Genomic DNA, 14,032 nt, shown 5'->3' with positions numbered 1-14,032 from the left:
TGCATCGATCCTGTGTACGGGAACTATTTTGGTCGCGGGGACCATTTGGTAGCGGGCAATTATCTCACTCTTACTTGGTTCCCGAAACCGTTTAGCTGGGCTTATTTGGTTTCGGCAACCTGCGGGAACTATTTGTTCGCGGGGACTATTTGGTTTTGCATTTATTGCGCCTCGAATCGACACTCTCCAACTCTTACAGCTGTACGAGACGAACGCGAACGACGTGACGATGGTCACGATAATTTTCACCGTCTCCCAGACGTCTCGATGAACCGAAATCGAGTGCGACCTGCTTTCTTCTTCATTTGTATTTGACTTCATTTGAATACCGAAGTCATCACGACATTGTCTATCGCAATTTCGCATGTCTGACGTTTCGTTTTGAGGCAAATCTCGGCTCCTCTGGTAGCGGGCGTGTCGAAAGTAGGCGGAGTAAGATTCTCTTGTGGGTTACAAGGTAAACAAACATTAGTGTGTTGTTGCACTAGCGAGAACGACTACAGTTGTAGATTTAACACAACGTTTGCAAAGTGGAAAGTCGCTGACAAAGGACTAGAAAATTTGTATACTGCACTAAATTCGCTAAAGTGTAATATTCGTATATCCTCGCAAAACTTAATTTAAGTTAGTTAAACTATTCCATCACACTTACAGTACTATGCAACGCCAAGTTCGGGTTGAACGCGTATACTCTCAGGAACGCTTCTCCCACAATACTGATAACGCCACAAAGTGAGAAACATGAGAAGTGGTACAAAAGTTCAATGGAATATTACCAACGATCTGTACAATTCAAAGCAATAACGTAACTATTAAAAGAACAATCTTGAATACACTACCAAGGCACACGAAGAACACACAGATAGACAAAAAGACAGAGGAACAGCCAAAATTAAGCACTGGTGCAGAAGTAGTATTGGACAACAATAGCACGGTACACAAAAGACAAGCAAACGACAGACAGACAGACAGAGAGACAGACAGAAATATATGACAGACAGACAGAAATATATGACAGACAGACAAACAGACAGACAAACAGACAGACAGATGACTTGTCAAAACGATCAAAGGATGACTTTGGAAAATCAAACAGGGCAGAGTTTAGACTATTGGCGTCAAAGAATTGCCATTCAATTGCGACGTTGCAATGCCAATGTACTTCTGAAGAAAATCAGTAATGCCTTGTCGGGACAGGCCAAGTGCCCAGACTCGTAGATGTTCTATAGAAAAGGGATCACATGATTCCTTTTAACCAATTAGTAGTTAAATATATATTGTATTTAGTTGTTTTCTTTTGCTTATATTGTCATAGGACAAACGTAGTTAGCCATTTGTTATTGTATCCTAATTCAAATATGAAAATATAGACACAGACAGACAGACAGACAGACAGACAGACGAACGGACGGACAGACAGACTATTTATTCTTCGATACAAACTATTACATGATCTAGTCGCAAGGCGGTAACAATTCTAGAATTTCTAAATCAATTAACATAATAAGCTTAATGTTTCAGTCATATAAGAAGTTCTCTACTTTACATTGTTGATGAGTCAATTTAACTAAAGACACTTTTCCACTGATCACTCTTGCAATGCATCTCTGTATACACGCTCATACCTGCATGCATGCGCATAGCTGCATGCTGATTAGTATAGTTCTTGTTTTCATTTTCTTGCTTGCATATCCTAATTCTACTGCAGCACAATTTGCTGTGTCACCATTCAAAGAAAAGATAGACAGATGGACGGACGGACAGACCAAATGGCAGAAAGAGACAGACGATGCAGCATGTATACAAGAAAACAAGATTTTCACTAAGCTCATCTAATCTACAAAGCGTATGGTTTTGTAGTGTACAATAACGCAAACAAACAACCATCAATACCCATCTCAGAGAGACCAAGTGCAAATTAAGTGATTTTACGTCAAATACATTAGTTAATTGTTTCTCGAACTGCATATATGCACTTATTTTCTCTTTCGTTCTGAAAAGTCATCACTAATCTTAGGTCGTGCACAATCAATTATAGAGACATAGATCGTCTTCCTTGCAACTGATCGTAGACAGTACGCATACGTCGCTGTGCACCTAGGTATCGATCGATGTCCTGAAGGATTGATGCATAAATCTGCAGCTGACCGCAGTATTCTATGCCCTAAAACATTTTAGTCACATCTATAGATACGCGTGCGCTACGTGATCTTCAATTATCAAGATCATGTTTGTCTACCTTGTAACCCACAAGAGATTCTTACTCCGCCTACTTTCGACACGGCCGCTACCAGACGAGCCGAGATTTGCCTCAAACCAAACGTCAGACACGCGAAATTGCGATCGACAAATTCGTAATGGTCTCGGTATTCATAGGAAGCCAAATACAAACGAAGAAGAAGCAGATCGCACTCGATTTCGGCTTATCGAGACGTCTGGGAGACGCGCGAAAATTATCATGGCCATCATCACGTCGTTCGCGTCCATCTCGTACAGCTGTAAGAGTTGGAGAGTGCCGATTCGAGGCGCAATAAATGCGAAACCAAATAGTCCCCGCGACCAAATCGTCCCCGCAGGTGGCCGAAACCAAATAAGCCCCAGCTAAACGGTTTCGGGAACCAATAAGAGTGAGATAATTATCCGCGACCAACTAGTCCCCGCGACCAACTAGTTCCCGCGACCAAATAGTCCCCGTACAGTCCTGCATGCATGGCATCGATCGATACCTAGGTGCACAGCGACATGCGCGTACTGTCTGCGATCAATTGCAAGAAAGACGATCTACGTCGGTTGCGCACGACTAAAGATCCGTGATGACTTTCAGAACAGAAGAGAAAAGGAGAGAATGTAGGTCGAGAAACAAATGTATCTGACGTAAAATCACTTATTTTGCAATTGTCTCTCAGATGGGTATTGATGGTTGTTCGTTTGTGTGTGTGTGTGTGTGTGTGTGTGTGTGTGTGTGTGTGTGTGTGTGTGTGTGTGTGTGTGTGTGTGTGACCCAGAAAAATCCAATCTTGAATACAATACCAAGGCACACAAAGAACAACCAAGTAACACGAATATATACAAATGGACAGAGGAACACCCAAAATTAAACATTGGTGCAAAGTAATATTTGACAACACTAGTACGGTACACAGAAAACAAGCAAATGACAGACAGACAGACAAGACTTACAGTCAGACATAGAGAGACAACTGATGGGTGTTGATGGTTGTTCGTTCGTTTGTTTGGTTGGTTGGTTGCGTTGTTGTACATTATAAAAATATATGCTTTGTAGATTATGTAAGCCTAATTAATGAAAATCTTGTTTTCTTGTATGCATGTAAATATCTACGTCGATCTGTTTGCGTTTCTGTCTATCTGTATGTCCTCCAGTCATTTAGTCTGTCTGTCTGTCTGTCTATCTGAGAGTCAATGTATGGTAGTATATTTCAACCAAGATCACTGTTACAGGCTAAGTACTAAAAGTAGCTAATAGCAAACTTTAAAAGTGAGTACAATCGGCCCTATACGGCCTTTATATAGTGATTGTGTTAGCTTTGCAATCTGTCTGTCTGTCTGTCTGTCTGTCTCTACATCTCTCTCAGCTGTCTATGTCCGACTGTAAGTCTTGTCTGTTTGTCTGTCATTTGTTTGTTTTCTGTGTACCGTGCTAGTGTCGTCAAATATTATTTTGCATCAATGTCTAATTTTGGGTGTTTCTCTGTCCCTTTGTATATATCCGTTATTGGTTGTTCTTTGAGATTGGATTTTCTGCGTCACACACACACACACACACACACACACACACACACACACACACACACACACACACACACACACACACACACACACCTGGAATTCCGCCATAGCCACTATGGGCTTCGGCAGCGCAGAAGTTTTCGCCAAGAAGAGCGGTCATTGGTATGTGACAGGTCAATATTCAATGACACCAGGTCTCGTTGAATGGTAGCAATCCACCTGTTCTTTGGACCATGCTGAGGGCGTTTCGCATTATACAACTTGCTTCTCAGCAACAACTTTTGTGGACGAGACGTTCATTCGTTGTAACTGATCAAGCCACTGCAATCTTTGATGTTGAATTTGACGTTCAATTGGTTCTTCCTTGGCAGATTTCAAATTGAAGGAATTTCTTATCTTGTTCAGTCTTGATACACCCAAGATAGATATAATACAGCGCATATGAAAAGTGTTCAGTCTTCGATTCGAATATCGACTTCAGTGATTCCCAAGTCTCACAACCATATACTAAAACTGGCATCACTAGTGACCTAAAGACTCTCAGTTTTGTGTTCTTGCTAAATTCTCGGTTTGTGAACACTCTACGTTTCCAAGAACAGAAAGTCCTGCTAGCTTTCTGAATGCGTTCAACAACCTCTAAGTGACAATCCCCTGACTTAGACACAATGCTGCCCAAATAGCAGAATTAAGAAACATTTTCTAGAACACGACCAGCAATCGAGATGTTTGCTTCTTCAGCACCAATACTCAGGATTTTAGTTTTGTCAGTGTTGATCAGCATACCCCATTTCATACATGTATCATGGAAAGCATTCACTACACACACACACACACACACACACACACGCACACACACACACACACACACCACACACACACACCACACACACACACACACACACCACACACACACACACACCACACACACACACACACACACACACACACACACACACACACACCACACACACACACACACACACACACACACACACACACACACACACACACACACACACACACACACACACACACACACACCACACACACACACCACACACACACACACACACACCACACACACACACCACACACACACACACACACACACACACACACACACACACACACACACACACACAAACGAACAACCATCAATACCCATCTGAGAGACAATTGCAAAATAGATGATTTTACGTTAGATACATTTGTTTCTCGACCTACATTCACTCATTTTCTCTTCTGTTCTGGAAGCCATCACCGATCCTTTGGTCGTGCGCAACCGACGTAGATCGTCTTCCTTGCAATTGATCGCAGACAGTACGCGTACGTCGCTGTGCACCTAGGTATGGATCGATGCCATGCATGCAGGATCGATGCATAAATCTGCAGACGGTTCTTGCACCTAGCCGCTGCATTTATGCACTCTAGGCACATCTTTACACGTGTTGCGTGATCTTCAATTATCAAGATCATGTTTGTTTACCTTGTAACCCACAAGAGATTCTTACTCCGCCTACTTCGACACGCCCGGTACAAGACGAGCCGAGATTGCCTCAAAACAAAACGTCAGACACGCGAAATTGCGATTGACAATGTCGTGATGACTTCGGTATTCATATAAAGCCAAATACAAACGAAAAAGCAGGTCGCACTCAATTTTGGCTCATCGAAACGTCTGCGAGACACTTGAAAATTATCATGGCCATCGTCACGTCGTTCGCGTCCGTCTCGTACAGCTGCAAGAGTTGGATAGTGCCGATTCGAGGTTCAATAAATAAATGCGAAACCAAATAGTCCCCGCAGGTGGCCGAAACCAAATAAGCCCCGTTAAAAGGGTTCGGGTAAGCCCGAGACCAAATAGCCCCCGTACATTGGGCTATGCGAAAGAGACAAACCATTTATTCCCTTGCGCTCTTTGCTGTCTATCGTTTGAATGCCTTGCGTAGCGATCTGCGTCTACTAAACCTAATCCCACATCTCCCTATCATCAACAAAAACCATACATTGTGATCAGAGCCGACATGATTGCTACAAGACCTGACAAGCAATTTACTATCACTCCGGATGTTGGACTTCCATTGGTTGTGAAGTGTTTGGAATAACAAAATATTGCTTTCACCAATTTAATTTCTTTTTGTCACAAGATTCACACTGCTTAGATTAAATACAAAGCAATCTAATGCAATCTAATAGAAATAGTAAACATACTAATTATAACAAACGACAAAAATAACACCATCATCATCAGTTCACTAATCTTGTTAGAAAAGGCAAAAATTAGGGCAGCAGAGTGTCTATTAAAACTGAGAATGACCATGGATTGCTTTCGTTGAACCACTTAAATACTAATAATTATTCATACTAGACTCTGCCACTATACCTACTATGTTCCAACCGATATTGTATCTTCGACAGAAGACAAGTGTCTTTACATTGAAGTCTCAAACCACGTCACAGATTGCAACAATATACTCTTATTGACGATTTTATTGTAATGGAAACGGCACCCAAACAAAGACATTACATAGCATGATACTAGATCAGATAATAGCAGAGTTGAACCAGCATTTGTCAGTCAGCCCGTCTCTGATAGGAGCAGCTACCTTGCAGTCCAAGATCGCCCTCTTCTCTTAACTTCAAAGTTATGATTAAGCAATAACAGATTCATTAATTCATCATAAAATGGTGTCCTTTCAAGCAAAAGTAGCAAGAAAAAAAGGAAGTGACATCTTTATGTGAAGTTACACACAATCTGTAGAACTTTTTAGCATGTCGTCAACGCCTCCTTGCCAGGCAAGAAAGCTTTCGACGACCCGTTAAAAGTACTTCAGATCATTTGGACACTAAGTGTGAACACAGTGTCGTGTGAATGGTTGTTTTAGTAATTAAGTACATCACCATTTCCATGGTCATTTTGTGAACAAACAGAAACCCCTCCAAAACCTGTATCTGCCTCTGAAAGATATACATCATTCAACTGATCAATTGCCATAATGCAAGCTGTGCCTACTTGCCTTCTGTCAAACTAGTGCATTCATTCTACAAACAAACACATGCATTTGAATTGTCTATATCCAAGTGAATTAATGATAAGTGTCTGAGTGTGTGAACATATATCCAAGTTCATACAAAGTCAATCATACTACCACTTCTACTGCCATTGCTAGTAAAGACTCAAAGCATTGAGGTCCCTGCAAACAGCAAAGTATTATTAAACTTACTAAAAATTTACAAATGACTGATAAACCTGCATTTCAGATATGATTTGATCTGTAACTGCTCTGCCTTTCACAGGCTCCTCACAGATGCCTCTGGCAAGATACCTGACATGGATAGGACATGACTGCAACAAGCAAATGCTCAAAGCCAACACCACCAGTGCAACAACACAATTTCCACTAATGCGAACAGATCTTAAACCAGTAAGATAACTAGGTCCAATTGCAATAATGTGGCATTTTGCTAAGATGACAGGTTTCCAACATTCCAATAGTTGACGAGTAGGGTTTCCAACAACTATCAAGCTGTCAAACTGAATTGTAGATAAAGTCTCCAGATCTGTCACCAACGTAACCTCATCATCTACACCGCAATACTGTAACAATTGCTCCAAATCTGCATGCATGTCAGACTTCGTTTCATCTATGTAAACCTTTGTTTTCCCAGGCAAACAAACAAGAGCACGCAGAAAAACGCCAAAGCCTTTCAACTCGTCTCCATTCAGACAGCAATGCAGCACAACCACAACCAGGTTAGAATGTGATAGACAACATGCTGCCACAAGCAATTCATCATCAATACAGGTTGTACTGAAAAGACAATTTTGTAGGTCTCTAATTTTCCTAGCTATTGGCATTGATACGACACTAGCAGAAAATTCTTGAGCTGGAGACGATACATTAACAATTGCAACAGGACTAGAAGAAACAGACATCCCACAATAGTCAACAGAGACATCACATATAAACATACTCCCAAGTGCATGAGTAAATGCCAAATCAACTCCTGTAAATAAGATTAGCATAAGGTATGGAACAATAGTGATGTTTAGACCATGGTTCACCTGATGAGGCTATTGCTTCCAAGACAGTCACTCCACATGCCCAAAAAACAGGAACTTCGCCTTCATGAAATTTGAGTGTGCCTCCCCAGTCAGGAGTATGCAAGTTTCCAATGCCAATGACTTCTGGATCACCAATGTGTATTGGCGCTCCATGAGCTCCAACAAAGTCTTGTGTTGCTTCAAATGTTTCTTTCAACAAGTTCTGAGGAACCGGACGCATACAAACAACCATGTTTGTGTGGAAAGGCCCAACAGGCTTGCATGAAATATTGGTTCTGTACATTGACACATTGCACTGCTGTTCAACATTCCGTAAAGGCACTCCAACATCTTGAAGAGCTTTCTCAAATGCAAAGCTGCAGCCGATGTAGAATGTAACCTTGTTCTGCCAGGGATATTCAACAAGTGAGTTGATTTCTTTCACTTCCTTGTCCCTGCGCCATACGCGATAACGTGATAAGTCAGTACTACACACAAAAAGAGTTAGCACTGTGTACGTACATCAGAATGAACATTATGAGTAAGTGAAATACATTCAATGACAATTACGTCAATTTAAAAAAAACTTTAATACAATGCAAAATGTTGACAAACTTAGCTAGAACTGCCAGTCCTCATTCAATAGTTCTTCGTTCTTCTTTGCATACTTATGCTAGCATAACATGTAGTTCTAAATAAAGCTCACTCAATAAAACTAAAGTATCTTGAGTATTCCAAACACAGAAGATGCACCCCATAATCTACAGTTAAGTAACTGTACATCATAAAAAGTTAACCATGTATGAATATACAAGATTAAAGCATGAAAATCACATACAAATGCATTTACACATGCACACAGGTGTGCACCAAATAATTCATCCCATTAATAAATACATTCCAATCTATTCGTGCGTAACAACAAACAAGTAATTGCTACTTGCACCTGTTAGGGCTTCTAGATACCCTATAACCAGTTATTTCTGCAATCACAATATTTCTGCAAATTCTGCAAAGAAATCACGAAGCGCACAAATAGAAACCGCAGATATTTAGCCTATCCTCCAGTCACTGTGCAGACACATGTACATGATGTGGGTACCAGTAATTGTATTCCTGGTTGAAACGCAGAAATTTAATTTGCAATAATTAAAACTTCTGTTTAGATTCTCAAATCACAGCAATTTAGGACCGCAGAAGAATAACTGGTTATACGGTACTGTATATACTAGCTGGCACTTGCATCGCTTCCATTTCTAAGCACAACCAATATAAGATTCAGCCACAAACAACATTGATCTCACTGCTACATTAAGTAGATACTGACTGTTGAACCATTCTTCTTAACCATTTAACATCTCAAATCTTGACTATGTTACAGCTAAAAACACTGCAATCAGTGGCATAGCTATGAGAGATTTATTAGAAGATCAGTGGACACCAGACTTAGACACCATGTCCAAACATTATTAAGCAAACTAGTTTTTGAGTGTATGTTGTGTTGTTACATCCAGTGTTTATTCTTATCTTAAACGCCATGGTGAAGAACAAGTGTTTGGTCTATATGTGGAATAGGTATATGTACCTATATAGCCACCCCAGTAATTGTACTACTAGACATGATAAAATAGATTGCATAGTTATGATTGTGCCGTTATGCCCCTCCATGATGGGCAAGTGGGGTCTTTACACCCATCTGGGTGCCCATCAACCCACCAGGTGAGCCCAGCGGGGTACATGTTTCTGTGTAGTCCACATGACGATCAATGACTAGCCAATTCGATAAAGATTGCAGGCATTACAGTGACCGCAAACTTGGACAGAACACCCAGTGGATATCAATTACCACCACGAAAGCGCTGAATGTCATCATTAACGAACTGTTTGCCACACCACAGAAACTCTCCAACGACTGAAACAAGCATAGTCTCACGGACAAAGCTGGACAAAGCTAGACAAACATGAGAAAGAAAGACAAACAAGTTTCATAATTTACTGTCGTCACTGGGGTTTGAACCCCAAACCATGGAGTGGTCGCCATGGTCGCTAACCCCTAAGCCACAACGGTGACATTTTAGAATTGGCTATTTGTAATACAACTGAAAAATTATGTGATGGCAATAACCTTGATTTTAATTTGTGATAACTTCAAGCAGCATTGAAATCAATTTTTTTGAAGACTAATATTGAATAAATACCAATGTCAACTTAAGCTGGCAGTAGGTGTGTTGTAATCCATATCCGTCAAAATACAAGATCTGGGGCTTGAATTAAATGGTGAAATGCAATAAGCTTGTTTGTGTAACCAATAAAAGATCCTGGGCTTGTATTTAAGCAAAAGCTTATATGCTACAAAGATAGTGACTGCACGTTGGGCTGTTGCAAGTTGCTTCACTTGTCAATTATGTACACTACTGGTATCTGTTCACATAATCATCCAGCTACATAAAATTTGTAGCAAGTCGTCTGCAATAAAGCCTTCTAAGCTTGCTTTTTCCAAAAGTTAGATTGTCTTTCTCCTGTTCTGTGATACCCGCAAGCATAGGCCCAGTTGCTTCCACTGATAGTGATTCATCGTTGCCGAGGTAGAGATGATGTTTGACTTGCATCGCAGTAACTTCATCCATCCTTCATGCAGGTCATTAGAACTCCTTTGTGCCACCAAAATTGGTAGTGATTCTCGCACACTTAAAACAGTATTTGATAGTTTCAAATGAGTGATTGAGTAGGTGCCCCAGTTGCAGGTTAAAACAAAAATTGCCTGTATGCATGTAGCTGAAGACAGGGCAGGTCTTCTATTTAGTCTAGGTCTTTTATTAACCCTACACGGCGTTTCCCGGTAATTCCTGCCCACATGTCACTTCTGTCTAATTATCTAATAGTATCTAATTATCTAGCGCGCGTGCAAGGCAGTACTCGCTTACCTATTATTTGCAATTGCAGCCACATTATAGAAGTCAAAATTACAATTCATACACCTTTGATAAGCATATTAACTGTGCTTTCGAATAATACAATTTTTGTAACTACGTGTATTAATAAATACAACATTCAAACTAAGTTGGAAAGTGGTTTGAAGATGCCCTAAGGCCTGAATTTCAGTGGAGCTTGTATTTGGATGAATACAGTAGTTACTATGAACCATGCAACAGTATATTACCACACACACAACCAAATTACTCACTTTGTTACTATGTGCCTTTGTACAGTTCGGTTATTGGAAATAGGGTAAAGCCATGGAACTCCCTGGGGGATCAAAGACATGCTAAAACATCTGTGTAGCTACAGTTCCGATCATAGTTTACAGCCTACGTATGTAAGTTAACTAATCCATGAGCGAAGTTGCCAACTGAAAATTTATCTGGAGGAAGCAACCAAATCAGTATCAAAAAATATGATTATCAGCGATGTCTTCCTTTGTCTTCAATCCAGGGAATTTCATAGCATCTACCCTATTCTCTAACCACTCTGTACAAATTAATCACACGTAGTACCAAAATGTAATAATGAGACTCCTGCGGTTGTATGCTGGTAAGACAGTATCAAATCATCACGTTTATCAATATATCCACTTTGCACCAAGCGGACAAAGAAACACTGAAAGTATTAAACGGGCACACTCCCGCTGGCACAATGTATGTGCATTTCATCGCTTTAAGAAGGGTACACTTGTGTTAGACCATGTCTAGTAGCTAAGCTGTTAGATATATAACTATCTTTTTCGGAATTCTGTCTAAAATCTCAAGTCTGCAATACTGAGATTGCTACACTGCAGTTTTGGCAAAATTTTACAAGCACTTTTGCACCTTAAGCCAGATTGGGGTTCCTTACGCTATGCACGTGACCAGAAAAGCACACCTCTTATTCCTATACTAGCATCTGCCCTAGTCATGCCCTCCCCTCAGTTCACAGGAAGCACCAAAATTTTCATTCAAGCTTACACTGCTGCCATGCTACTTAATCAACACCTAAATAACCAGCTTTGTAGTATTTTCATCTATCGACATTTGTGCATGCACACCTAAACAGCAATAGAAGGGGCTTACACACGATTGAAGCTGATTTTCTTGCCACGGCACTTGAATATATCACTAACATAACTGCGACACAGCGTAGGATCATTTTACCTTGTTCAATAAATGAGATGGAAAGATACCATGCTTTTGCATTACACAAACATGAATGAATGGCTGGGATCTCACGAACAAAGAAGATATGTCTGCCGTGTTCGTGGCAATATCTTGGTGAACGGCATGAAACAACGACTCTTTGATTCTGCTGCAAAATGCCAGTTAGTCTAAACATTCGACTAACGAGACTACCGCTCGACCAGTTGTCAAATGTGATGGTACAGCAACGCTGCTGTGCATGTCTTGTCGCCTAAAGCTTGAAATGATCTAAGAACTGGAGCTGAAACTACAACTACAACATGTGCATGCACTAGAGTCTCTATTCACGACTCTGGCGTGCACTTAGCACCTCTGGCATGCACTTAGCGCCCAAGAGGATTTCTCAGGCACGTAATCAGCATTAGTGCACTTAGTATAACCAATTACTGCTAAACCAATCAGAATTTAGAGCCAACATTCCGGATCTAAGATGCTGATTGGCTTAGAAGGCTATTTCCAAAATCATTTTTGTACTGTTCTAGTCCAGACTACTGTCTACTCTCCATAAGTGTGAACTCGGAAGTGAGTGATAAAGTAGGGGTCACACCAGGTGTGCTCATTAGAGCACTAAGAGCTGCTCCAGTTGGACCATGTTACCAATCTTAAATGGTTCAAGTTGCTGATCTGTTGGTGTTACAAGATAATTGGATAATAACCATTGCTCCACCTGTTTGCCTTTGATATGCAAAAGTATTATCCTTCCGTTTCCTTTGTAGGAAGGACTTCGATAATTTGATAAACAGAAATGCCAGCCCTAGTGGTTTCTAGTGATACCGAGATCATTCCGAAAGTCCAAAAAACAGCAAGATTTTCAAAGTTCACACTTATGGGGAACAGACAGTAGAGTCGAACGCTTCACACGCTCTCTGGTCTAGAAGTTTGAGGCTAGGCTCAACCGTGCATGTCCGCCCTGAGTGTGCTCCTTTAATTAAACATGTCATGATCTACATAACTATACTGTATATTTAGTAGTTAAAGGTGCAGGGTAACGGTTGGACATGCCCACTGCACTTTTTCACACACTCAGTACCCGCGATGACTGAGTATATAGCACAGACATTGTCACACAAACAAATACTGACCATTAATTAAGAAGAAAACTTCGATCTCATGTCAGTTGATTGTCTACCAAAGATTATTGAACTCTCACATTAAATTGCAACATACATGACTGTATTCTCTTTCACAATCCTCTCACTTAGAGCTGACAAAGATTGTCCAACAGGTATACTGTATGTGAAATATATACTCTAACAAAAATCTTTACTATAAATTACCACATAATTACTACTGAGGTTTCCACAACAGTCCTAGCTCCCACAACATGCGCAGGGACATCTTTCACCCAGCCAATTCTAGACTGGTAATAAACTTCCAAAGATTTGCACCTGCGGACTGTAAACTGCTTGGCTGTTATGAAGCTCGTCTGAAGAACTAAATAGGAGACAACGTCCGAACTGTAGACAGGAGGAAACGTGGTGTTCTGTAGCAATGGTCTCTCCAACTGCATTGGATCAACCCTTCAAATCAGTCCCAGCTTGGCTAAATAGCGAGGTTTCGCATCAGATAGCAGATTGTCGGAGCGCTTTGATAGTTTCCTGCTGGCTGGAAGTGTAGTAAGTAGAGGCAAGGAAGGTTAAATTTGCTTATACCGACACCCATGTAAGTATCACATAGACACAAAAATGGCCGACACGAACGTGTGTTAGAAAAAATGTGACGTCAGTAAAAGCGCTCTACTAGCTAGATTTTAGTACAGCTTACCGAACATCGCTGTCCTCAGCCAGTGGAGGAGCTGTCACTTCTCCAAGTTTACTTACATAAAGAAGTGAGCAAGGAGCGCTGTTTCGCTTGCAAAATTCGCCGAAAGAGTCAGCATGTTCACTGTCGAAGACTGCGATAGTTGCCTGCATTTTCCCCCTACAGAGTCCGGAAGTTAGCTTCCCCACCAACTCGCAACGTCGAAAAAGAGTTCTCGCCTCACGCGGTAACAAAATCTGTTCGGCCATAGTGTGCACGTGTACTACGCAAGGCGCGTACCGTTTTGTCGTCTGACGTCCCCTTTACGCAT

At 40.9% G+C, this 14,032-nt stretch overlaps 1 protein-coding gene across 1 annotated transcript; it reads right to left on the bottom strand.

Annotated features, from left to right (window-relative positions):
- Positions 1-6,617: 6,617 nt before the first annotated feature.
- Positions 6,618-13,976, bottom strand: LOC134180034 (D-glutamate cyclase, mitochondrial-like). The gene is made up of 4 exons (XM_062647099.1): positions 13,726-13,976; positions 7,814-8,280; positions 6,998-7,755; positions 6,618-6,941 (listed from the first exon to the last, which is right to left on the bottom strand). The coding sequence occupies exons 1-4, from the start codon at positions 13,968-13,970 to the stop codon at positions 6,888-6,890; spliced, it is 1,524 nt and encodes a 507-aa protein (XP_062503083.1). The 5' UTR covers positions 13,971-13,976; the 3' UTR covers positions 6,618-6,887.
- Positions 13,977-14,032: the final 56 nt, after the last annotated feature.

Source organism: Corticium candelabrum, chromosome 5 (genome assembly GCF_963422355.1).
Source record: "Corticium candelabrum chromosome 5, ooCorCand1.1, whole genome shotgun sequence".
In the NCBI taxonomy this organism is placed as follows: domain Eukaryota; kingdom Metazoa; phylum Porifera; class Homoscleromorpha; order Homosclerophorida; family Plakinidae; genus Corticium; species Corticium candelabrum.
Note: the sequence above shows the minus strand (reverse complement) of the source record. Positions and strands in the feature narration are given on the sequence as shown.